We start from the raw sequence: 24567 nt of genomic DNA, 5'->3' as shown, positions 1-24567 counted from the left end.
GCAAAACTATAAAAGTTACTCCACCATTTCAATAAGACATTCTGCACTAAGATTCTGTATATACCACTGATGACGTCCACACGTTGATAATATGGGCGGAGAAAGTCATGGAAAGTCGAAATACTCAAGAGTGGGGGATTGCGGGAATAATCTCAAGTTGCTGTCGTCACGCTTTCCTACTTTTTGAATCGATCGATTCAAGTATCGAGTAAATCGAACGCAAACTTTTACGTCATACTTCAGATGGTATATAATGATAATATCAGTATAAATATTTGTTAATTTATTGATCGTTGTCTACAATTGGAGTTTCAGTGAAATAATTATACAAGGGATCATTCATTATGGAAAATATTAAGAAAGAAGATAAACAGTAAGAGTATTAAATTTACGTTATTAATAATTATTTATAATCATTATATTATTATTAATAATATTGTAAATCATAATTATGAAAGATTTTTCTAAAGAAATTATGTTAGAAAAATGTACACTATATTTTAATACCTTACGATTCAGATTATGCGCGAAAACTTTTGTGTGTAGTCGTCTGTAATATAATCTGCATATAGAATATAATGTCTGCATTTTTCTTTATATCACATTATATATATATTGTAACATATTTATAGGTCGCCGGTATTTAATGCACAATATATAAAACCCTATTTATATATCTCCGGTATTTTACAAGCAGTCAAGAAAAAACATATTTTTATATCTCCGGACGATAATATGTTAATATATTTTTAATCAAATAAGAATCCGAAAATACTAACGTATATAAATGTAACAATTACAGATATGGTTTAATCATACCTAAAAAACAACTCTCTGCACCAAAAGCAATAAATGTATTTGGGGATGAGGATACTTCTGATGAAGATGATGGCACTGATTGGGTTAGGAAAGCTCTTAAAGCAGAAAGTGAAAAAAACAAAATGAAAAAGCAAACTAAGCTTAACATGCAAAAAGCATTAAAAGAAGATCCAACTATCTATCAATATGATGAGGTATATGATAATATAGGAGCAAAAAATCAAGTTAAGACAATAAAAGTTCAAGAAAAGAAACCAAGATATATACAAAATTTCTTAAAAGCTGCAGAACGAAGAAAAAAAGAACAAGAACATAGGATAGAAAGAATGGTACAGAAAGAAAGAGAGGCTGAAGGAACAATGTATGCAGATAAAGAAAGTTTTGTAACATCTGCATATAGAGCAAAATTAGAAGAATTCAAAAAAATGGAGGAGGAAGAAGCTAAAATGAGTAGATTGGAAAGTATTGGTGATGTGACAAAACAACAAGATATGTCTGGATTTTATAGACATTTATATAAACAAACTGTTGAAAATATAGAAGAAGTTGAAAAAATTCCAAAAAATGCAGAAAATAGTAATGTCACTTTAGAAGCAGAAAATGTAATTAATAATGAATTTTCTACAGTAGCAAATGAAAAACATGAAAAAAAATGTAATGTAAAAAAAAGTAAAAAAAGTAGGCAATATAGACAAAGGGTTATTGAAACGTATGAAAGTGATAATGAATTACAAAAAGAAACTGAATCTTGTAACACAAATAAAAGTATAATTAATATAAAAGACAAAAGTATCAGTAGCTCCGATATTAAAGAGCCAGATAAAAAGAAACAAAAATGTGAAATACGAGATATTCAAACTAATACTCTGTCTAATTTAATACTTTCAGATGAAAATAAAGACGATATAAAAGATTCTGAAAAAATATCACAGGATATTGATGATAAAAAATTCAAAAATAAAGAAAATAAAGAGAACCAAGTTGAAAGCGCCCAAAAGAAAGAAAGATCTTCAATTTGGTTAAAGAGAACAGTTGGTCCTATATTTGAAGCAGCTTTACAACGATATTATGCTAGAAAAGCAATACGGAATACTGGAACACAATAAGACATTATTGTTATTTTGATATCTTTATAAGTTCATATATATTTTAAAAAATTTATTGATAAATTTATATTCAATAAATTAATGCTACATAGAACATAAATAAGTTCAAAATAAATCATTTCTACTTAGAAAAATTTCTTATATTCACTTGTATAAAATCTACAATTATGTTTGCTTAATGCATGTTTGTATATTTTTACACTGCCAAATAAAATGTCTTAATAAACGTAACAAATCGTAGATAATAAGTTGATTTCCATATTATATGAAACATTCCAATTCATTTCATTATGTATTATCTTCATCCATATATGCATTTTACAGGAAAAAGTGTGAACCTCACATATACACACACTATAGAAATACTTTTATAAATACAAAATTTAATTTCTTTCATGATTTTCTTCGCATCTGGAAATACTGAATTACACATTTCATCTTAAAGCAGTAAATTAATTATATACCTCATTATTATTAACTAACTGAAATATTTTGAGGTAACATATGACCAGTATCTCCAAGACAATGCATTGTTACTCTTCCATTAGGATATATACACAACCAAGTAATGCTTCCATGATTTAAAGACATACGCATCCAAGCTTCTGGAGGAAATTGTAAAGCTCTAAAAAATAAAAAAATATATATGTACAAACTATAATTTAGAACTCGAATTATAGTGATATATTATGCAACTCGAATCTTTAATTCTGTAAGCCTCTTTCAGTTTAAAATATTTTATTTCAGATACATTTATTTTTTTAGTTTTTAATCCTAGTTGTGCCTGTGAGGTATAGGACATCCCAGACCAACTTTGAGCTCAATTAAAACAATTTGCACATTGCATGATTTATGAATATTTTTTATGACAGAATTGGAAATGCGTTTTCAAATCTACTGATTATTATTACAGAGGCTTCAAAGAATATAGTATTTTTTGGAGTAAAAATTATTCATTCTATATAAATAAGAGCTGTTCAAAGTGCCTGGAGTGTAGTGCACAACTTGAAATTATTTTAAAGTGAAGAAATTATTAAAAACTTCCTTAATTCATGTTTTTCTCAACACTCATGGTGTTTTGAGTTACATAAAAATTGTGATATAAAATTCAATATATATATTTGTTATAATATAATATATTGTATACCAAGAAGGATTCATTAAAACTAATGGATCAAAAGAACAGAATGTAATATAAAAAATGATCATAATATTTACCTGCAAACAAAATATCTAATAACATTTGCATGACAAACAAGAATAGTAACAGTATCTTTTTCTTGCTTAGGGTCTGCTCGATGGAAATATTTTCTAAATGCTGCTTCTATTCTAGGTCCATCTTGGTAAAACTAAAATTTGTCATAAAATTTAATTAATAGTTACATTGCAAATTACTAATTATTAAAAAATTAAAATAATAATATATCACTAATGTAATTTATACACACATATCGTTCTGACATCCAATTGCCTATTGGTGGTTCAGGTGGAATAGGTGCACCTTCAGTTAAAAGGCTATCATCTTCAGTTGGTACATTTGGAAGACTTTTTTCTATTATTTTAGAAGTTTCTTGAGCTCTTGTCATTGTTGATCTAACTATTAGAGAATAAGATACGTCTAATTCTGCTAATCTTTTTCCAGTTGTTTCAGCTTGATGTCGACCTATATAAATATAAATATAAATGTACACTATATTTGTATATATATCTAACTATATTATAAAATAATTATATATGATTTAAGCAGATATTAAAATTGCTTATTTAAGATTAAAATTATATAAATAATTTTTAATAACTAACCAAGTTCAGTAAGAACTTTTTCAGAATCTATTTTTCCCGCAGTATTATATTGTCCATGTCTAATAAGTACCAAATGCCTCATATGTTTGGCTCTTTTTGCTGCAAATTCTTCATTATATTTATTTTCATCTATTTCATTATTTATTTTCAAAGGCTTCACCAAACTTTTTGGATCTCGCCTGTAACATAAAAAAATATGTGTTTCCATCCATTATTATAAACAATAAAAAAAACTTTTTTTTAGATATAAACAATGTAAAAACCCAAAGAACCTGTCCCAGTTATGATCCCATTTTACAGAAGGCGTGAAATTTGTTGTCCAAGAGTTTTGTACACAAGAAGATTCACAATCACCATAGGCATTGTAATAAAATAATGCTGCACCACTTAAAGCACCTAAACCTACAACGGTCCATTTTTGAAATCGTAAAAAGACTGACATTTTTTAAAATAATACAATGAAAATGTTTGAAATTTAATAATTTTGCTAGGGGGAAGCGCACGTATGTACACCAATATATACACTAGTCAATAAATTATTCAAAAGTTCACTATAAATCTAGAGAGTTTTATTGTAATTCGCAAAAATGGTTGCAAAAATATAAACATAAAGCTATTTACAATATCCAATAATAAGCCATCTTTTTTGAAATTCAAGATTAAATAAGTATTCTGATTGGATAACAGTACCATAAGTGTTAGTAACGCGTTAGTAATTTCGGGAGATTTTTCTAAAATCCCTAAGATATACTCTCATATTCAAGTATGAATATTTCTATATTCATGTATGTATATTCTAATTCCATTTAAATTTTCTAAGAGCCAAAGTATTTTATATCTTATATTACTTTTTTAAAATACAAAATTCAATTAGTTTTATTATATATTAGATAAAAATAATTATATATTATACTACATATAAATTGTAACATTTCAAAATTATATACATCATATAATTTATATTTCCAATTTAATATTTTTAGCTTATATCATTTTATTACAATAAATGAATATAAAATTTTTATTTAATAATGAGAATCCATAAGAAGATTACCAGCTTGGTCTTTAAGTCTTATTCTGCCATTAGAATAACGTGTCTCTTGTATACCATCTGGATAAACCAATTTAATTGTACCATCAGGATATTCTCGTCTCTAGGAAAAGAAAATGTTTATAGTTGTTTAATTTTATTTTTAGCGGAATTCGCTAAATTATTAATGTTAAATAGAAGGATTAATTCATTGTAAGCTTTTGTTTTAATTACTTTATGATCTTTTGTATGTATTTCTCGTTGTCCATTGGGTAGAATAACAACTTTTTCTCCATTTGCAAAGGTTTCTGCAATTGTTCCATCTGGCAATTTCCATTTTTCATATCCATCTACTTTAATTATTTGTATCGAACCATCTGGAAATGATATTTCAACCATGCCATTTTGTGAACGCTTTTCCACTTGACCACTGTATAAAATATTAATATAACTTATAACAATAATCCCTTTATTTCTTATAATTGTAAGTTTTTATAAATATGTATTTCAACTTACTTCGGAAATTCTAAAATTTCAAGACCATCGGGCATTGTTGTATGCCATGTCCGTGTTGAAGCATAAAAATATTTTACTTTTCCATCTTTTTGTGTTTCACGAACATCACCATTGTAATATAACATTTTTGTTATACTTTTGTCAGGAAAAATTTTTTTAACATTACCATTGGGATACCACAGTTCAGTACATCCATTAGGATGTTCAATACATTGTACTTGTTCATTAGTTTTAAACTCTTTTGGAGAAATAGTTCTCTTGTATGCATGTAATAATTCTTTAGATGAGATAGAAGTTAATGGTAATTTTTGAGAAATTTTTATTATATCATCATCGTTTTCATAATTTAGAGTAACTTTATCTTTTTCATCCATACACGTATCTTTATCAATTTGTGACTTACTATTTCCATTTTCTTTTTTATTTTGATTCTTTCTACTACCATTTGCTTCACATTTTAATTTATTCAATTCTGATGCTTTTATTACATTTGAAACTTCAATGGAACTTGATGTAGCATTCTTCAATAAATTTTCATACAGATTACGTTTCTTAATAATATTTTGCATACATTGTTCATACTCTTTAGAAATGTTGATATTACTTTTATTACTATTACGATTATGATCTTCATTACTATGACTATCTATTTCATAATCACTTTTTACATATTCATGTTCTAAATTTATGGCATCTAACATTGTTTTCGACATTTTATCATCATCTTCTAATGAAGAATCATTTTTTATGACTTCTTTCATTTCTTCACTAAGCTGTTTATTAATTTGATGTAAAGCTTTTGTATTTGAAAATGTACCTATACTTTTTGTAGTTTTAGGATTATATGTTTTTGTTTTTATTAAGCGTTCTACTTCTTCCTTTAATTTTATATTTTCCATTTTTAATATTCTCATTTGACTTCTATGTCTAGCTTGTGCTGCATTCCATTTACTTTCTTTGCTCCTAAGTTCAATTTGTAATTTTTCTAACTGCTCTTTTAAGTCCTGAATTTGTTGTCTTTCCAGTTTATTTTGATGAGCCTTTTCTTGAGAATCACGTAATCTTGATTCAAGTACGGTTTTTTCACGTATCAATTTTCTTTTTTCCTCTTCTAAGCAATCTATTCTCTTTTTATTGTCTTCTAAAATTAATTTTTTTTCTTTTATTTCTTTCAGAAAACATCGATAATCTTCTTGCAATTTATGACGTTGTGAAGACAAAGCTGCATTTTCTTTGCGAAAAATATCAATTTCTTTTTCTAATTCTAATAAACGATTTTTTAAAAGTTCAGATTTGAAAATTGTTTCTTGCGTTTTTTTTATCTCATGTTGATCTATTTCCTCTTTCATAATCTTATTTGTATATGTATTGGTAAAATCACAAGCTTCATTTGCAACTTCATTTGTCTTGAATGTTCTGGATTTTATTAATTGTACATTTGTATCAGAGGAATCAGATAATTCACTGCAATCACTCCAAGCTCTTTCATCGTTATAATCTTTTTGTGACAGAGATTCAGTACTAGATATGCTGGAATTGTCAGTTAAGCCAATAGTTTTATACTCATTATATTCAGAAAATCTGACATGTAAACCTACATCTATTTCGTTAGAATATACAGAATTTTGAATGTCGCAGTTTATTTCATCGTGTATATGTTCTATATGATTTTGAATGAACATTTGATCAGATTTTTCATTTTTTAATACATTAGATGTATTTTGTTTTTTTAATATTTGATTATTCTCTAGAATTTCATTTGGGTTTTTTATAGGTATGGTTTCCCAGAAAGAATTAACATCAGATTCAGTCTTTTGATTTGATGGTATTGATTGAGTATCAGTCAATTGAAGTCTTCTAGGACTAATTTTATGAACAATATCTTGTTGTATTGGATTATTTATATTATCTTCTGTATCCCGAATTTTTTGCCTTATTTTGAAAGGCGTTGATTGTTGTAGAAATGCAACTACAGTACTTGAGGTTGAACACAAACTAGAATTTTCTGCTTTTTCTTCTAAAAGTTCAAATATTCTTATTTCTTCCATTTCTCTTTGTGTTTTCAAATCAATATCAGAACTATTTATTTCAATAATATTTGAATTTATACTTGATTCGATATTTGCTAATACAGCTTCGTTTTTTTCAGAATAAATTTTTTTTGGAGGAGGAACGTTCTTTAAATTTAACTGTTGTTGTACCACATTAATAGCAGCAATGCACTTCCTTGAAGGCACATTTTTAGATAACTTAGGCTTATTTTTTGTATTATCATTTTTATTATTTTTAGGATTAATTTGTTTCTTAGCAATTTGTTTAATTGATACAGGAATAGCGCAAGATTTTACATTAACTGGAATGTTTTTTGAAGTTTGAATCATTCTGAATCTAGCTAGGCCTTGTCCTTTTTTTAAAAATGGTCTTTTAATTTGATTTTGTATTTTATCATTTGATTCTTTGTTAAATATTGGCTTATACTCTTTCAACTTTTCTTCTAGCAGAGTTTTAAAGTCTTTCTTTGGAGATGGCACTGGAATATCGTCAATAAGAAAACTTCTATTTACAGGTTTATCAGGTGGTAATGGTTCTATTCCTTCTAATAAATGGTCTATTAGATGAATTTTCTTTTTTTGGGATGTTATATATATATTTTCATTATTTGAATTACAATCATTTTTGGCATTATCTTTTTCATTTTCTTCTTGATATTTCGGTTTACTTAAGGTTTGTTTGCCAACATCATTTGAAGATTTTTTTAATTCAGTTAGAGACTTTTCTTCTTGAAAAGATTCATCAATGGTACTTATATTTGAATTAGTAAATAAAGATATATAATCAGACTTATTTATGTTATTATTATCATTTGTAGATTGTTCTTGAATTATTTTTTTCACATCTTTATCAATTTGTTCTTGTTTACAATCATCTGCATGATCAGTTGTATTCGCACTTAAATGTGCATCTTCGTACCAACTATTTTCACACAATATTCTATTATCAAATCCTATTTCCTGAATAGGTAGTCTTAAAACTTCATACATGCGTAATTGTTCCTGAGTCAATTTCTGCCGCTGTTCCTGTTGTTGTCTTGTAAGACGTTCCTGCTGTTCAATCTGCCATTGTCTTAGTTTTTGTAAACGTTCAACCAATGATGTTTCTAAATCCATTATTTAAGTCGCATAATATTTCTTAACAGAACAAAACATATTATGTAGAAACAATCGCGTATAGAAAGTTATATTATTAATTATAATGAAGTAAAAGAACTTATCAAAGTGATACTTAAATATATTAAATAAATATATATATATATATTTATTAAAGATATGAATCCTATATAAATTAAATAGAAATTTATTAAAAAGTTAGTGTTATGACGTAAAATAAATTATAATCAAATATTCAACAAGTGTGACAAGTACGGTTATGTCTTTATTATCACATATCGCGTATTTGATATTAAAAAAATGTTAAATGTTCATAAATGTCCATTCACCTTGTTTTGTAAAAAGGATATAATTAATAAACTTTGTTTAGTATAATACATAAATTAAACATTAATATATGGCATAACGCTACCACACAAATTGTAAAAACTTGCTTAATTTCAAATATTCTATACTTCTTAAAATAACCACAAGAGTTCTCTGAAAGCAATGCAATTAACAGCAACTTCAGATATAATTTTTAAACTACTGAACAATTAATAGTAAGTAGAAAAGTAAATAGAGCTACAGTATTAACACATCAACAAAAAAATGGAGTCAAAATTATATTAAAAACATATATTCATATATGCACATATTCGTTTCTATATTTATGTTTATATTGTAAGAATAATTTATATAAACGAAATATACAGATTATATTTATATAATTACAATATTACAAATTAAATCTAATTTATTATAAATTAATTAAAAGTGCTGGGTAAAAATATACATAAAATAAGTAATTATATTACTGATTTATTGAACTTGGTGATGAATTGGAGAGTTGATGCACATTATTGGAAGGCATGGAATTTGTGGAACTCAAATTTTCTTGTTTGAAGGTCATGGCAGGATTTAAATTAATATTAAGTACAGCAGTTGATGCAGGGTTCTGCATATCTAATTGGCTCTGAGCAATGTCTTGCAAAGCTGCTTGAATTCGTTGAAGTAAAGATTCTCCTTGTCTTACTACTTCTTCAAGTTGCTTACCAGCTTCCTGATTTTCTTGTTCTAAACGACTTAAACTAGCTACTTGAAGTTCCTGTGACGATTCTTCGCTTGGAAGACTTTCTATTAATGTATCAATATCCTTTGCACATCTTGCAATTAAAGTTGCAAATAATGCTGCATAATCTAAAATATATATATATAGTATAAAAATTGATAATTCAAAATAATAAAAAATATAGAATTAATATAATAATATACTTATGTACACCTTCTTGTGGTTGATGTGGTTGTGGAGTACCGATTCGATCAAAACCAGGAAATTTACTTGGTGTAGAATACTGTTGCAATATACCAACACTATTGCAAAAATGTTCTGCTTGCTATAAACATAAATATATAGATGTTAATAAAATTAGAAATATGAATTAGAAATTAGAAATATTATAATATTAAAAATTATAATATTATTGGCTACTAATTAAAAATTAAATATTAAATATGATAAATTACCTGATTTATAGTATCTTGCAATTGTGTTAAACGATCAGCCATAGTGATAAAGTTTATAAATGAAAATTGAAAACCAATTAAATCTTTACTAAAAATAATAGTTCATTCTTGTAACATTATTAAAACACAAATATATTTATAATATTGTATTTTTCAATTATTTGATTAAAATATATATACGCGAATTTTGACATAGAATAATATTGTAACTATAATATACATTAATTAAATCTGTTTAATTTCTTCAATTCTAGATCTATGTAATTTTTGGTATATTATTAAATTTATTTAAATGTTTCTTATATAAACCGTGTAATGTCAACAAAAAGCTCACTCTTTCGACAAACAAATCCCAGATACTTGTAAGAATTATCGTTTTATAGCATCAAGAATTGGCAACGTAACAGAAAATATAATATAACGCCATCTATCAATATTACAACAAATTCAATTATCATTTAGAGATACGTTTTATTTAAATAATGTTAGTTACTTTATTACATTTATTTTATGAACAAAATATATATTAACTATATAATATATATCATCATGGATTTAACTATGGAAATTCATTCTAATCTCGATTCTTTCAATGTAGTCATCGATAATACTAGACGCACAATTGAATATCGATATCGATCTTTTTGAAAAATATCGAATTATTGTTTCGATGTATCGACAACGATACACGCATTCGTACATGGACAACTGTGTACGTATTTCGATATAATATGTAATGCGAATCTATTTGTATTAATGTAAACGTTTTGAAACTACTTCGAATTACTTGGAATCGTTTGAAACTTTATTGGGAAAGTTCATATCGCTTGAACTGAATAATAATGCATATAATGCTGTAGATCAACCGAAAAATGATACTCAGAAATTTTATGCCCCAATGGATTGTGATGTTAATATTGACTGTTACAATTCTCTATTTGAAGTTGAGAATAAATTTTTTGGAAGAAAACTACCAATCATTACGTATGCGCTATATTTTCGTGCTAACTTTTGTGACTCAAAAACAAGTGTATTTTGTTAATATTTCATTTTGTTAAAGGTGATGGAATAACATAGAGTATCCATTCGTACTTCCAGACGATGCCGTTGTACAGATTCAAAATGAACTAAAAGATAATGTCAAATCCGATATACGAATATACAAGCCAACAAATTATGAGGAAATTGTTATAATATATAATAGAGTTCCCAAAACAGCCTCTACGAGTTTTGTGGGTTTGGTTTATGATTTGTGCAAACAAAATAAATATCATGTTTTACATATTAATGTAACAAATAACATGCACACGCTTACACTTTTCAATCAGGTATTTCACATTCAAATAAATAATTTATTTGATTTTTTTTATAAATTAACTTTTAAATTTTCCTTTCAATCGTAGATTCAATTTGTAAATAATATATCAACATGGAACGCAATAAAGCCAGCATTTTATCATGGCCATATGGCCTTTTTAAATTTTGAGAAGTAAGTTACATATTACATTTAAAAGAATATATGACTGATTATTTAAATGACTTTATATTTTACATATTTATTCTGAAAATTTTAATCATATAGAAAGTTTGGTTTTTTCAGATTTGGTGTAAAACAAACTCCTCTTTATATAAATATATTACGGAAACCTTTAGATAGATTTGTATCTTATTATTATTTTTTACGATATGGCGATAATTTTAGACCTCATCTCATAAGAAAAAAACATGGTGATACTAAAGTTAGTGAATAAATAATTTTTATCATTATAGTATATAAAATTATTAGTAGATAATTCATTTGTATTGTCATAGACATTTGATGAATGTGTCAATATTGGTCAACCTGACTGTGATCCTAATAATATGTGGCTTCAAATTCCTTTTTTATGTGGTCATGATCCAGCTTGCTGGTAAGATTTCAATGTGAAAATATATCTGTGTGTTATTTAAAAATTTTATTTTACTATAGGGAAGTTGGAAATAAATGGGCATTAGAAGAAGCTAAGAGAAATTTACAAAGACATTATCTTTTAGTAGGTGTTACTGAAGAATTAGCAGAATTTGTACAAATATTACAGATTGTATTTCCACGATTCTTCAAAGGGGCGTACGAATCGTTTTTATATAGTAAGTTGATAAATGTTTATGCTTTAAGTTTATATATCGATGTTTTATTATTAAACGTGTAAGACATGAAAATATTTTTAGATAACAAATCGCATTTACGACAAACGACGCAAAAAATTGATCCGTTACCGGAAACAGTGGAAAAAATTCAAAAAACAGTTGTTTGGAAAATGGAAAATGAATTATATAATTTTGCTTTAACTCATTTTCATACTGTTAAAAAGCGTCTCATAAGTGCTTCTCTTCAAGATATTAATCAACGATTTATGTATGAAAAAATACGACCTAAATAAAAAGCATTTTTTTATATCGAAAAATATCATTTTTTTGATTATTACATTCGAGATACTTTTATATAATTTACTCATGGTATCAGAATAAAGTTTATTATTGTACTGTTATGACATTAGTCATTGATGATCCTCACTACATGTGTTAAATTGGATTAAAAATTTAATGTTTGATTTATCATTATATCCAAATAAAAGTTTTGATGTTTATTTTAATTTGATAAATTTAGTACTATTTATTTCAATCAAAAATTAATTTATTATAAAAATATGAACAAAGAATAAGAAAGTAACATGAACAAAATTATTTTATATCCATTATTCTATTATCGATTATTCAATATTTTCACAGATTAGTTTTTTGGTTTAAGAGCAAACATATAAACTGGATATAAACCAGAAGGCATATAACGTTGTAATTTTTTTTTTATGCAAATCAATCCAGCTTTCTCAAATATACCTACTAAGTCTTTATATGGTCTTGTTACAGAAGAATCTGTTGTATCAAACTCCAATACATTGGAGCTTGTTACATTGTCTTTTACAACTAACACACCTTTCTTTTTTAAACCTGACCTGCAAAAGTTTATAAAAATTTAAAATATATAAAAACAATATTGATCATTAGTATGATTTCATTAATTTTGGAAATATATTTAAACTTACACACAATTTTTGAGAAATTCTATTAAATCATCATCACGAATATAACCTAGAACCCATTGGCACCAAATAACATCATACTTTTGTGGTTTTGGATAAAAATTTTGTAGCGCTTAAAACATTCATAAAAAGATATATAACGCATGAATTTTAATTATTTTATATATATTTATCATTTAAATATTACCACTACAATGAAAGTCTACTCTTGAAATACAGGTACTTAAATACGTTTTTGCAGTTTCTATAAATTTTGGATTCTGTTCTAATAAATCAACACTTTCAAAATGATTTATTAATAAGTTTTTTGTTACACGACCAATTCCAGCACCGCAATCCAATGCTTTTTGTCTTGATGGTGGATTTATTAACTGAAACCATTAATAATTATTTAAAATAAAGCATTTTTCTATTTTCTTGGAAATTTTAATACATAACTTTAATCATAGTTATAAGAAGTACAACATAGTAAACAAATCATTGGTTAAATTTTATACCTCTATATGATATACCTCAAATAATGAAAATAGAAAATGTGATGAACCATCTATATCCTTTTCTGATAAAAATCCAAAACCACCTAGCATTCCATCAACAGTAGGAGGAATACGATCCCAATATTTTTCAGAAGCTTTATAAAACCTATTATCAAGTAGTTCTGTATCATTTATTTCTTCCATGTTAAAATTTTATACTTTTTTTGGCGATGTTAAATTAATTGAGTAAACGTATAATCAAAAATCAATAAGGTCACTTTATTGCTGAATCAATGATTTATGATCAATATTTTGATATCGTAGTAATTATTCAAATCTCAATCACTTTAACACTTGCTTTCATTCGTTAATATTGTGTTGTGTTCAGAATTATATCATACGCTGACATTTTGCTTTTTCTATGTATGTAGATGTTAAATTTGATATAATAATTTTCAATATTACAATTTTTAAGAAAAAACAATTAAATACATGTTTAATAGTTTTTCATTACTTTTTATGCCAAAATGAACACGTGTACTATTATTTTATATTTTTAAAAATAGGATTAAACAACCAATAAAAATGAAGAATTTTAGTTACTCTGGTCACATCCAATTACATTAGAAACTTGTTATTAGTTACTAGTGTCCTTATCCTGCATTGGTTAAAATATGTTCGTTTAAAGTATTAAATTTTGTGTTTGTTTATGGACGTACAATATTTCATCAATTTTATTTAAATTAAAAGAATAATTTTCTTTCGATTATCGCGTTTGATAATCACTGGTACATAAGTAGTTCAGAAAAGTATAAATGAAAACTACACTTTAGCTAAAGTGTAACAACGATCAATACGCTTATCTATCTTTATACTGTATAATCGTTGCGGATTATACGTGTTTATGGGTTTCTTAGTGGTTGACAGCTGTCAATTGTGCATAGGTTGGTAGTGAGTCACGGCATTGGCATTGGGTTTGACAAAGATAACTTAGTGCGACAGGTAATTAAGTAGAAAGTAATTGTCTTTATTAGATGTACCTTAATGTATCGTCATTTGCACGCGCACTCATACTCACTCGTAGTTAAAAGCAGTTTATGCCTTATGAATTTCCTTTAGATAATCTAGGCAACCACTTGGTTCTTGGCCTCCAATTTTTCCGCTGATCTACAGCAAGTATCGCACAACATCACCTACCCTTTGTTCAGATGTCCAGCTTTTTTTTGTAAGAGCCCTTTTTACCTTGTTTGCATATTCATTGCAAGAACTATCAATATAAAACAGAAGTTATTAGTAATTTTCGGTTTCAGCGACGTCACAGGTATGGCATCAAGCTCCGTTAGCCAGGAGGATTTTGATAATGACTTTGAATTAACATCAAGGAGATCTAGAATACGAACTGCTAGAGCTAGAGTTGGACCACCTAGGACAGGAGATACAGCTTCCATAACTTTTCAAAGTTTGTTATTTTTGCTGTATTCTACTTTTTTGTATTGCTTTATAAAATTTTTATTAAAATTGTAAATATCTTTTTTATTTAAAGAAAGTGCACCAGATTCGGAAGAATCTCAAGGTATATGCAATTCTAGTTCAAACAGCGTACCTCCATCAGAACATGATGGTCAGCAAAATAAGCCCATTATGAGGAAACAAGACAAACGTGTAACTGGCCGGTGAGTTCTATGAATATAATTACTTTTGCAATTTATTCGAGGTAGTCAAAATTGTTTTTGTTTGAGCATCCACTGCTAGCCAATAGATCCATGATAGAATTTTGTATATTTTGCTAACATTTTCTGGATCTGGTTCTAGTGTCTTTAGTGTCGTATCCTGTTTGCATAGGCCAACGCATATAAACAAGGGAAAGCAGCAACGTGATCGACGGAAACTCAGAGAAAAAAGACGAAGCACTGGAGTTGTGCATTTACCATCGACAGAGGTTTGTCACTCTTTGAAACTTGGTTTGTCGTGCCTTGGCCCTGACGTCTGCATACACACCTTTAATCTCATACTTGTTAATATTAATTTATGGAATGTGTACCATGTTTTCTAGTTGTCCCAAATTTAATTTCTATTTATGTTTGGCATGTTTACATCGATTATTGGAAAAATTTTCATGCAGTGTATAATTGCAGGATTAAATATTTAATTCTATATTTTGCAGCAATTCATTTTGTTAATGTGATTATGATAACATAATGTGACTATGGTAACATATTTTTGTAAGCATCAGAAACTTGCTTAAATATTGGGTAAAAATTATTATGAATCTTAATAGTTAGATTTTCATATAGATTTGCACACAAATTGACAGTGCAACACCATTTCTGTTATAGTAGTATTTTTCTACTTGAAATTTCTTTTTTTGCTTTAGTATAATCTTTTTAGTTATTTGCTTCTGCAGAGTACAGGAGGAAGTACAGGAGAAGATGAAGAAGAACTCAGTGGTACTTGTCTTGAAACAAAAAATAATACACATCATAATGAGTTCCTTGATCATGAACTCATTGAAGTGAGTATCTATAATCAAATTTTTGTTAATATTAATGCAATATTATTAGTAATATAACTTGTTAATAATATAACTGTAATATAACCTAATAATATTAGTGCATATGCATAATATTTTTGTTATAATGTTGGTTTGTTTATACTCTAATTATATATGTGTTACAGGAACGGAGTGTTAAAGTGTATACACAAAGACGAAATAAAAGGTACGTTTTATTTTTTTTATTTAGTTAGAGTAGCAATTTTGTAGAGTAGCAATTTGCTTAATTTAAGTAGTTATTTGTAATCAACTGCTACTGCTTTCTAGGCATTACCGTACTTCATACAGGTCATGTTTAATTACACACGGTTGGTAAGTGCACTACTGTACACCAAAACGTACAATTAGGCACAACCTGTACGAATTACGGTAATGCTCCTAGAATTTGATAATAACGCAATTTCATTTCGAGTATCGACAAACAAGCAAGATCGAAAATTCATATTGGGTATTAAAAACATAAGGAATGTATATTCACGCTGTGACCATGTAAATGTATAGACTATAATTTTTATAAATTATGACAATATGTGAAATACATTTACAAATATATATACATATATATATATATATATATATATATATACATATATATATATTATATATATATACACATGTATATATACATATATATACATTTATATATATATATATATACGTATTCAGAAAGGGTCGTGCCTAATATATTGTTTTTAGACATCATCTAATCATTGAGTATTTAAATATGTTATATATCTAAACAAATAATATTTTTGTTTTAGTCATTCAGATTTAGAAGCAGACGATGAAGAGTTTGATTCTCTTAACCAATCTGACAGTGTTAATCAATCTGACCACACAAATCATGAGCCACAAACTTCATTAAATATAACAAACAGACCAAGATTACCTACACCTACAGGAGATAATCCACACGAAGTAAATAATTTTGAGTCTTTATCAAAATAATAAAAAGATAATAATAAGACTTTTACAAATATATATATATATATGTTTTTATGTCATATATAAACATTTTCAGTTAATTGAACGTGCTCAAGAAGAAAATAGAAGGCTTTTATCTCTGTTGGAAGATCGTGATCATAAAATAATGGCATTAGAAGCTCGTCTTTTACAGCAACAACACGAAATGGCAATAGAACGAGAACGTCTTCGCGAAGAAAATGCAGCACTAATTCGAGCGATGGCAGCTTTAGCAAGCAACTAATTTTCTTTTTTTCTTACATATAATATCCCATTCATTGTCGACCTTTGAATTATTCTAGAAATTATGCATAATTAATAAACTAAATATAATTCTAGTTTAAAAAGTAATTAAAAAGAGTGACTTAATGATGTTAACTCTTTCAGAAGAGTGTACTTTGAAATATAATTACGAATTCTATATCGTCAGGGTAAGCCACAAAACTAAAGAAGTAGAATCATATATTGTAAATTTTTCGGCAAGAAACAAAAAGTTGCAGTTTGTTAGTTTCTCTTGTCATAGACATTCTCTATCTTGCTTATATAGCGTATATTATAAATTCTAACGTAGATATCTTGTACAATTTTATTATTGTTCATATTTACAAAATATTTCATTATTTTTTATAGGTTAAGAGTCGAATATATTTCTCTCCTCATTTTTTTAATGATGTTCCTTTATATATCGAATTTTCTCATACGTTCTTAAGGTTAATTACTTGTAGCCTTAAAATGAGTTTAAGTAATGAATGGAAGCAAAAAGAACGTCTTTACATAAAAGAATGACTATAAAGGTGCTTCAATTTTCGTTCAATGTTATTACTTTTTTCTTTAGAATGGTATAAAATTAATAATAATAGATATATTCATGTTTCACATGCTTCGCATCTGACAAAGAAATGTTGGTAAGTATTGTGACGTAACGTTAATTGTAATGCATTATATGAAATCTTTTATACTATAAAAGATACCGGTTACGATCTATTTAGATGTTTATGTAAGTTTTCTACCTATGCGAATGAACGTGATTCAGAATATTTATGGTCGGTCGTTAAATTTTCTAATAAAATTTGCTCTTCGGTTAAGCGTGTAACAATGATTTAATGAAATAAATATTAAAGCGTTATTTATATATACAGCTTTTCTTTATTAATTAAGCAAAATTAAAGAAAGATAGAACACGCTTGATCGCTTGTGATAAAGAAACGCTATATGATATATCAAAGCACTTTATATACGTCAGTTATGAATTTGAGTGAGCGATTGAATGTATATAAAAAGAAAAGCACATAACTGACAATTCTATATCGGCTACAAAGTATTTAAATATATTGCAGTAGGTATCAAAAAGAGGATTAGAGAAATTGTATTTGATTATATTAAATTATCTGAAAAAATTGCGCGATGTATATAGATACAACTATATATATTGAATTAAAAAAAAAATTTGAAGTAAGTTAATTGACATCATTTTTAGTTAGTATATGTTATAGTTATCGATCTTGTTATTTAGTTTGAATTTTGTCATAAGCATAATTGTAAAGCAGGAGACTGAAAATGCCAGTAATTTTTATATGATAAGGATAATGAATTAAAGAAGGTAAAAATATGCGTCGATTCTATTGTATAATTTCAGTATATGCACAATAATCGTTTTATTTGACGCTTTGAGCTAGTGTAATGAATTACTAGCTAAAATATGCAAGCAAGATAAAATATTTGTCTATTCTTTTTAATTCTTTTTAATTCTTTACGTATAGATCAATGTAAAGAAAATTGTACTAAAAACTTTGTTATAAGGAATATCTTTCTAAAATACTGATCTTTAAATTCTATATGATTGTTCCTTTTCGTTACGCTTCGGTTAAGAAGATTAATTAATCTACTATACTTATTTCTTTTTCATAGAATTGCACTAGGCAGTCTTAGTACTTAAGAACTAAAAATTGATTATAAAGCGTATAGTGCATGGATGGAAATGATTTTACAAATAAAAGTAAATCGAACAAATTATTTGAATGGTGGACGAACAAAGCAAAAGATTCGTTAAATCACTATATCCCAAACCTTTAATCTCTTCTTGAAAATCAGTATGTAAGCAGGTACAAGTTGAAAGGATACTGTTTTATCTCTTTGTCATTACTATAAAGACAGTTCTATCAATATGAACTTTCAATTTGCATTTTTATTCATAAAATAACTAAATAAATTTTGATATAATACAATACTTGCACGCATTTACGCATAAATTACATACTATACTTTTTATGGTTTTTACTATCAATCACTACATATAGCTGTACATTATAAAATCGTTGGGATCCGATTTATAAGGATTACTTTATATTAACCATCACGGTGCATACCCTTTCTTAAAGTGTGCGTGCCGCAGATAGTATATATATTTTACTTTAATGACGTATAGTGCAAGCAAATTTTAACATGTGCATTAAGTTGCAGAAAAATACTAGCAATAAAGAGATATATCAACATGCTATTAACTTTTCTCGGACGATTCACGAGAATATGAACGTCTGTTAAAGCGTTATCATCATTACAGCAACGACATTCCTCGTATTTATATCGTATGCCGATATACATTTTTATTGTTAATATCTTCTCACTATTCGATAAACACTACATACATACATCCTCGTGATGCAACAGGTACTATTTTTTTCTTCTATCAATACATCTGCCGACATTTCTTAATATCTCTCTCTCTCTCTCTCTCTCTCTCTCTCTTTATCTGTTTAACTTTTATTTTCACACTCTTTAAAACTGTTTGTCCATTTAATTTAGCCATTCACGTACGCACACAGTTTACAGTTCACGTATTTACATCGTTTCCTCTTACAAAAAAAAACAAAAGATGCCGGCAATTTAGAGACATACGTATGAATCACTAACTTTGTGTTCTTTTCTTCTTACATACAGCTCTCAGTTTTTTATGAAAAGGCGACGTATCCTTGATATGTACCGTTGCGAATATTAAAGACGAAATCGAAGGAACTCTTCCACTTTCGTTATCTTCAATTTTATTGTCTGCGATAGAGTCATCGTTAATAGCAACGAGCTCCATATATATATATATATATATATATATATATATATATATATATATATATATATATATATGATGACATAATGTCATATATATATATACATATATCATTCTGTACAGCTACTTAATCTTATATTTAAGCGAGATTGTAATAATAAATTCTCTTTCTAAAATGAATCTCTTTTCGATTCGATTCTTCCTAATAACGATCAAAGTTGCAGGAACTTATTCGCGTTAAAATTTCGATGTGAATAATGTTATCTTACGATTATATAATATGCAATACCCTATATGAAATATGTCATTACGAAAGCATCTTCTTTTCGTGGTTCGAGTGAACGAAGTTAGTTTGTGTTCCTCGCAAAGCCAAACGATCTCTATTTTCACTTACAAAGATTAATCCTGACTACCACCACGTACCCGTAATAGATTCTTAATACGTATATACCAACGTAACTTATGTTCATTTTCTTCTCGATGGTTTTTCATCAACGAGAAAGAAAAAAGAAATTTCTTCAGTGATATTTGAACGTCATAGATTTCGATAAGGAACTCACTCGTTCTCTCTTTATTTTTCCTTTATTTCTATGCTGCTCTCGTACTATAGATATATACCATCTATCCCAACAAACGACTAGATCACGATGGTTGGACCACAACCAGATTCTTAAATGCTAAGGAGTTTAACGTCTAAGCTTTTCTCTTGGTTATAACGATATACATATTATTTATCAAATATAAACCACATTATATCAATTATCGTATAGACGCACAGATTACAAATGGACAAATGTAAAACTTAAACGTGGCTAATAATCGTCTTACAGCTTGTATGCGATGTTATTTATTTTCTGAATAATGTTCTCTCTCTCTCTCTTTCTCTCTTTCTACCTCCTTTCGTTTTTTTTGTAAAATTCAATGCCCTTTCACAAAAATTTCTAACAAAATTTCATTTGCCAAGACAATATTTTGTTAATAAAATGTTCTTCAACATCATAACTGGCGATTTTCAAGAAGTGTTGTCCGAAATGTTTTTGTGAAATACGATCAAATGATGAATGCGAGTGAAGAAAAGAAAGAAAAACAAAAACAAAAGGAGAAAGTAATAAAAAAAAGCTAAAAGAAAGATTATTTCAATTCGATCAAATTAATAGATATATTAAATAGATATATCTCCTGTACAGCAATAATACCAAGTATCGTCACTATTATACGAAACACTGGATCTATAGATCGCCACTCTTGCGAAAACGATTCTCAACGAAGTACGTTAAAGTAGTCTCTGTGTATTTTTTGTTTTTTTTTGTTTTCTTTTTTGCTTTTTTAGTATGCTTTGATAAAAATACATATATCTTTAAATTCTAAATTTAATGTTGTCAGAAACAGTCTAAAATCAGTATTATCTGTCTATGCCGAACAACAGTCGTGAACACTTTTCACGTAAGTACTTACAAGTTTAACCTTGCATTGAAAGAGCATGTTCTTGATAAAACGAAAGAAAAGAAAAGAAAAGAATAGAAAAGAAAAAACGATCGAACATCCTCTTTTTTTTTCTTGAGATAAATGATAATTCGGAAGTATATATCGTCTGGGTAATCAATTTTTAGGTGAAAATTTTGCAAATATTTCGTAATTAAAAAAGTGCTCTCCCTTCCTTTTGTTTTCTTAATTTGGTATTCGTTCGATCAGAGATATTCTTTTACCCCTTTTTCTTTTTTTTTCACGCTCATACATTTAGTAAGTTAGTTGTTAGATAAGTAAATCGTTTGTAAATCGGCCTTTCCCTATATTTCGAGGGGGGAGTGGGCGATCATCAAGGCACGGTAACAAGGTAAACAAGTTCTCCCGCTAAAAAAGAACAGGAAGAACGATGAATTTGCGCGTTAAGATATGTACCGTTTCTTCCGCCTCGTCTCTTTATCTCTACACACGTTTTCGTCGTTTTGAATCGATGGAACGAGCATTATCGTTGTCCCTGTGTCCAAGAAATATGGATATGAATAATATAATAATAATAATAATAATAATAATAATAATAATAATAATAATAATAATAATAATTAATAATAATAATAATAATAATAATAATAATAATAATAATAATAATAATAATTAATAATAGTAGTAATAGTATAGTAATATATAACAACAAAAACGAGCTTGCAGGTCCGTACGTTTCTTTTTGCGAGGTGTTGCATATATGTGTATGTGTATGTGTAGGAGTGTGTATGTCAGGCGCACGCATGCCTTACGCGTTCTTTCAAACGCTGCAACCGGAAGTAACTTCCTCGCTACTGTTTTGCTGGTGACTCCAACGACACTGATGACAACTCTTGGGTTCCTCCGTTTGTTGCGTTCCAGTGACACCACCAGACGCTCTTAGTCCCTGCTCTAATTCGAGAAGCTGCCCCATAAAATTTAGATTCGGACTGATAATCGGCCGTGCATTTTTCACCAATTTATATGCTTCGACCATTGACAAGCCTTTATGTCGCATTATGTACGCGATGGCGATCGTCGCACTACGTGAAACGCCAGCCTGGCAATGAACCAATACGCTGCTACCGGCTTTTCGTGCTTCCTCTGAAACAAATCAATAAAGTGCGATGCGTTAAGTTATGATACGTTTAATTATCAAAGGAAAATCAGTCTATACAATAATACAAGTCATAGTACAAAATTGATCGATTAGTCTATTGGTATAACGAGCAAAAAACGCGCGCAGAATCCATCGTTTGAAAACTCGTCGAGCAGGTTCGTCGTCATTTGCACTAAGATCATGTTGTAAACACATTGTGTAAGATTTGAACTAAGATCATGTTGTAAACATATTGTACACGGTTAAATGCAAGTTAAACAGGCGATTCCGTTACGCAATAAAGGGGACGACGTTATCGTATCTCACCAATGAGTCACTGCCCGGATCCTTACGAATCGCACTCGCATACTCTGTATTCTCACACACACGCGCGTGCGCGCACGCGACGCGTTTTTATATCGTGCTGGTGGTGCGATAACAAATGGATGTATAATTCACCCCACTACGTGCGGTATTTTTCAACACAAAAGAAAGAGAAGAGGCAGCCAACGACCGCAAGTAACAACAGCAGCACACGAAGTGGTGTCAGATTTCTTGATTTATTTTTTTATTATTAAGTGTTATGAGATCGAAAACACTAAGGATGGTCCCCAATTTTTAGACACGACCACTAGGAGTATGAGTCTTATTATTTTTGTCTTTGTCGTTCTTTTGATTATATGTAATGAGCTTTACGCCACTTTCTTTTCGTAACGATCGTTTCTGATGTGTGTAGTATAGATATAGATACACATACGTATATATATATCTTAGTAAAAAAAATTAACGTTTCTATTCCTAAGAATTTTAACTGAATTTTTTCAACACAGTTAGAGAAATGTTTTTAATATTCTTATCACTTCGAGATAAATAAGCCTTCGTCTTCTTTTTCTTACGTATAAGATAACAGATTGATTTATCGACGTGTTGGTTCGAAACGCGAATCGTCGATAATGAAGATTCATTCGTTCTCGATGTTTCGTACGAAGTTCAAAGAGGGCCCTCTTCTTATCTTCTTAACGAAGGCATGATAAGAATACGACAAAACTTCTTCGAAAGCTTTCGAGCGAAAAAATCATCCGGCGTGATACCGGTTTAGGTTAACAGTAGCAGGGCGAAATAAGGTTTTATAACGTTTTGCTTTTTCTGAGTATGAAAATTTTTATACACACTTGCGAACGTCATGTACATCTGCCATGAGTCAGAGAGAGTGGTCGAATAGAAAGAGAGCAGGGTGCACACAAGAGGGAGAAAAGAAGAAAGAACGAATAGGAGGGACGATGTCAGAAAGCAAACACGTCTAATGGAATAGCAGCAAACTATACGTGTATCGGGGATACCTGTCGTATCGCCATTACCCAGGTAAGTGCCGGATTTTAGGTAATCGAAATCCTCCCTCTCTCCCTCCTTATTTGCCATATCTGATTATACTTCCATAATTTTATTATAGAGATCTTACAAAAGGATTTCACAAGTCATCGTAATTAAGCTTATAACCCATAAAGAATCGAACGATTATGAATAAGAATTAGTAAAAATTATTGGATCGAAATTATTATTGACGACAAACAACAACAACAACAACAACAACAACAACAACAACAACAACAACAACAACAACAACAACAACAACAACAACAACAACAACAACAACAACAACAACAACAACAACAACAACAACAACAACAACAACAACAACAACAACAACAACAACAACAACAACAACAACAACAACAACAACAACAACAACAACAGCAGCAGCAGCAGCAGCAGCAGCAACAAAAACAGCAGCAACAACAACAAAAACAGCAGCAACAATAATAATAAAACGACAACAAAAACAATAAAAATAGCAATACAACAATCAGTTCGTGAAACGGTTTCATTTGAAAAAAGATATGAGCGTAT

At 28.4% G+C, this 24567-nt stretch overlaps 8 protein-coding genes across 19 annotated transcripts in view; 3 read left to right on the top strand and 5 right to left on the bottom strand.

Moving 5' to 3' along the window:
- The first annotated feature begins 112 nt into the window (after positions 1 to 112).
- LOC118451089 (nuclear speckle splicing regulatory protein 1) lies at positions 113 to 2059 on the top strand. The gene is made up of 3 exons (XM_085658509.1): positions 113 to 246; positions 316 to 373; positions 803 to 2059. The coding sequence occupies exons 2-3, from the start codon at positions 345 to 347 to the stop codon at positions 1923 to 1925; spliced, it is 1152 nt and encodes a 383-aa protein (XP_085514635.1). The 5' UTR covers positions 113 to 246; positions 316 to 344; the 3' UTR covers positions 1926 to 2059.
- A 55-nt stretch (positions 2060 to 2114) lies between these two features.
- On the bottom strand, positions 2115 to 4253 carry LOC118451090 (serine/threonine-protein phosphatase PGAM5, mitochondrial-like). 4 transcript variants are annotated; one of them, XM_035887253.2, is made up of 6 exons: positions 3992 to 4253; positions 3729 to 3907; positions 3374 to 3588; positions 3144 to 3274; positions 2390 to 2550; positions 2115 to 2336 (listed from the first exon to the last, which is right to left on the bottom strand). In XM_035887253.2, the coding sequence occupies exons 1-5, from the start codon at positions 4168 to 4170 to the stop codon at positions 2400 to 2402; spliced, it is 855 nt and encodes a 284-aa protein (XP_035743146.1). In that variant the 5' UTR covers positions 4171 to 4253; the 3' UTR covers positions 2115 to 2336; positions 2390 to 2399. The 4 variants fall into 4 exon arrangements, with proteins under 4 accessions (XP_035743146.1, XP_035743143.1, XP_035743145.1 ...); XM_035887250.2 differs by having other exon boundaries at positions 2115 to 2345; positions 2409 to 2550; XM_035887252.2 differs by having other exon boundaries at positions 2409 to 2550.
- Positions 4254 to 4689: 436 nt separating this feature from the next.
- Sas-4 (spindle assembly abnormal 4) lies at positions 4690 to 8915 on the bottom strand. Its single transcript, XM_035881963.2, has 4 exons — positions 8771 to 8915; positions 5275 to 8462; positions 4993 to 5188; positions 4690 to 4882 (listed from the first exon to the last, which is right to left on the bottom strand). The coding sequence occupies exons 2-4, from the start codon at positions 8439 to 8441 to the stop codon at positions 4754 to 4756; spliced, it is 3492 nt and encodes a 1163-aa protein (XP_035737856.2). The 5' UTR covers positions 8442 to 8462; positions 8771 to 8915; the 3' UTR covers positions 4690 to 4753.
- A 176-nt stretch (positions 8916 to 9091) lies between these two features.
- On the bottom strand, positions 9092 to 10453 carry MED21 (mediator complex subunit 21). 2 transcript variants are annotated; one of them, XM_035885685.2, is made up of 4 exons: positions 10282 to 10453; positions 9948 to 10035; positions 9706 to 9817; positions 9092 to 9620 (listed from the first exon to the last, which is right to left on the bottom strand). In XM_035885685.2, exons 2-4 carry the CDS (start codon positions 9987 to 9989, stop codon positions 9235 to 9237), a joined length of 540 nt encoding a protein of 179 aa, XP_035741578.1. In that variant the 5' UTR covers positions 9990 to 10035; positions 10282 to 10453; the 3' UTR covers positions 9092 to 9234. The 2 variants fall into 2 exon arrangements, with proteins under 2 accessions (XP_035741578.1, XP_085514836.1); XM_085658710.1 differs by having other exon boundaries at positions 9093 to 9620; positions 9948 to 10453.
- A 176-nt stretch (positions 10454 to 10629) lies between these two features.
- LOC118450137 (heparin sulfate O-sulfotransferase) lies at positions 10630 to 12477 on the top strand. Its single transcript, XM_035885597.2, has 7 exons — positions 10630 to 10931; positions 11046 to 11275; positions 11351 to 11436; positions 11548 to 11686; positions 11760 to 11857; positions 11917 to 12074; positions 12156 to 12477. The coding sequence occupies exons 1-7, from the start codon at positions 10820 to 10822 to the stop codon at positions 12365 to 12367; spliced, it is 1035 nt and encodes a 344-aa protein (XP_035741490.1). The 5' UTR covers positions 10630 to 10819; the 3' UTR covers positions 12368 to 12477.
- On the bottom strand, positions 12448 to 14058 carry Ntmt (N-terminal methyltransferase). Of its 2 annotated transcripts, none has more exons than XM_035885670.2 (4): positions 13540 to 14058; positions 13215 to 13398; positions 13031 to 13139; positions 12448 to 12940 (listed from the first exon to the last, which is right to left on the bottom strand). In XM_035885670.2, exons 1-4 carry the CDS (start codon positions 13705 to 13707, stop codon positions 12718 to 12720), a joined length of 684 nt encoding a protein of 227 aa, XP_035741563.1. In that variant the 5' UTR covers positions 13708 to 14058; the 3' UTR covers positions 12448 to 12717. The 2 variants fall into 2 exon arrangements, with proteins under 2 accessions (XP_035741563.1, XP_035741552.1); XM_035885659.2 differs by having other exon boundaries at positions 12449 to 12940; positions 13525 to 14058.
- A 315-nt stretch (positions 14059 to 14373) lies between these two features.
- On the top strand, positions 14374 to 19045 carry LOC118450149 (uncharacterized). Of its 4 annotated transcripts, none has more exons than XM_035885624.2 (10): positions 14470 to 14505; positions 14623 to 14728; positions 14814 to 14962; positions 15047 to 15176; positions 15346 to 15442; positions 15908 to 16015; positions 16180 to 16220; positions 16322 to 16366; positions 16816 to 16972; positions 17076 to 19045. In XM_035885624.2, exons 2-10 carry the CDS (start codon positions 14712 to 14714, stop codon positions 17259 to 17261), a joined length of 930 nt encoding a protein of 309 aa, XP_035741517.1. In that variant the 5' UTR covers positions 14470 to 14505; positions 14623 to 14711; the 3' UTR covers positions 17262 to 19045. The 4 variants fall into 4 exon arrangements, with proteins under 4 accessions (XP_035741525.1, XP_035741517.1, XP_035741494.1 ...); XM_035885601.2 differs by having other exon boundaries at positions 15316 to 15442; XM_035885632.2 differs by lacking the exon at positions 14623 to 14728 and having other exon boundaries at positions 14374 to 14505; positions 15316 to 15442.
- A 1483-nt stretch (positions 19046 to 20528) lies between these two features.
- LOC118450120 (uncharacterized) overlaps positions 20529 to 24567 on the bottom strand; it is a 45286-nt gene continuing 41247 nt past the window's right edge. For 3 of the 4 annotated variants that reach the window (XM_035885596.2, XM_035885593.2, XM_035885595.2), the window contains one exon: positions 20529 to 22664. In XM_035885596.2, the coding sequence (XP_035741489.2) occupies positions 22342 to 22664 (323 nt within the window). In that variant the 3' untranslated portion in view covers positions 20529 to 22341. The remainder of the gene's footprint in view (positions 22665 to 24567) is intronic. The other variant, XR_004840581.2, reaches the window with a different exon arrangement.

Source organism: Vespa mandarinia, chromosome 8 (genome assembly GCF_050613455.1).
Source record: "Vespa mandarinia isolate Hongniang chromosome 8, ASM5061345v1, whole genome shotgun sequence".
Taxonomy (NCBI): domain Eukaryota; kingdom Metazoa; phylum Arthropoda; class Insecta; order Hymenoptera; family Vespidae; genus Vespa; species Vespa mandarinia.
Note: the sequence above shows the minus strand (reverse complement) of the source record. Positions and strands in the feature narration are given on the sequence as shown.

Excerpts from the sequence above, each read along its gene's own strand:
- Ntmt (XM_035885659.2), bottom strand. The coding sequence starts at position 13,707 with ATGGAAGAAATAAATGATACAGAACTACTTGATAATAGGTTTTATAAA. Across the intron at positions 13,399-13,524 it reads TTGAGGTATATCATATAGAG|TTAATAAATCCACCATCAAG; the intron begins GTATAAAATTTA and ends TAATGGTTTCAG. Across the intron at positions 12,941-13,030 it reads GAATTTCTCAAAAATTGTGT|GTCAGGTTTAAAAAAGAAAG; the intron begins GTAAGTTTAAAT and ends AAACTTTTGCAG.
- LOC118451090 (XM_035887250.2), bottom strand. The coding sequence starts at position 4,170 with ATGTCAGTCTTTTTACGATTTCAAAAATGGACCGTTGTAGGTTTAGGT. Across the intron at positions 3,275-3,373 it reads ATTGGATGTCAGAACGATAT|TTTTACCAAGATGGACCTAG; the intron begins GTGTGTATAAAT and ends GACAAATTTTAG. Across the intron at positions 2,551-3,143 it reads ATTAGATATTTTGTTTGCAG|AGCTTTACAATTTCCTCCAG; the intron begins GTAAATATTATG and ends TTTATTTTTTAG.
- LOC118450137 (XM_035885597.2), top strand. The coding sequence starts at position 10,820 with ATGATACTCAGAAATTTTATGCCCCAATGGATTGTGATGTTAATATTG. Across the intron at positions 11,276-11,350 it reads CGCTTACACTTTTCAATCAG|ATTCAATTTGTAAATAATAT; the intron begins GTATTTCACATT and ends TTTCAATCGTAG. Across the intron at positions 11,687-11,759 it reads AAAAACATGGTGATACTAAA|ACATTTGATGAATGTGTCAA; the intron begins GTTAGTGAATAA and ends GTATTGTCATAG.
- LOC118450149 (XM_035885601.2), top strand. Across the intron at positions 16,016-16,179 it reads TTGATCATGAACTCATTGAA|GAACGGAGTGTTAAAGTGTA; the intron begins GTGAGTATCTAT and ends TATGTGTTACAG. Across the intron at positions 16,367-16,815 it reads TGTTTAATTACACACGGTTG|TCATTCAGATTTAGAAGCAG; the intron begins GTAAGTGCACTA and ends TTTTTGTTTTAG.
- MED21 (XM_035885685.2), bottom strand. The coding sequence starts at position 9,989 with ATGGCTGATCGTTTAACACAATTGCAAGATACTATAAATCAG. Across the intron at positions 9,818-9,947 it reads TGCAAGATACTATAAATCAG|CAAGCAGAACATTTTTGCAA; the intron begins GTAATTTATCAT and ends TTATGTTTATAG. Across the intron at positions 9,621-9,705 it reads ACCACATCAACCACAAGAAG|ATTATGCAGCATTATTTGCA; the intron begins GTGTACATAAGT and ends TATATATTTTAG.
- LOC118451089 (XM_085658509.1), top strand. The coding sequence starts at position 345 with ATGGAAAATATTAAGAAAGAAGATAAACA. Across the intron at positions 374-802 it reads ATTAAGAAAGAAGATAAACA|ATATGGTTTAATCATACCTA; the intron begins GTAAGAGTATTA and ends TAACAATTACAG.
- Sas-4 (XM_035881963.2), bottom strand. The coding sequence starts at position 8,441 with ATGGATTTAGAAACATCATTGGTTGAACGTTTACAAAAACTAAGACAA. Across the intron at positions 5,189-5,274 it reads GAAATTTTAGAATTTCCGAA|TGGTCAAGTGGAAAAGCGTT; the intron begins GTAAGTTGAAAT and ends TATTTTATACAG. Across the intron at positions 4,883-4,992 it reads TACATACAAAAGATCATAAA|AGACGAGAATATCCTGATGG; the intron begins GTAATTAAAACA and ends TTCTTTTCCTAG.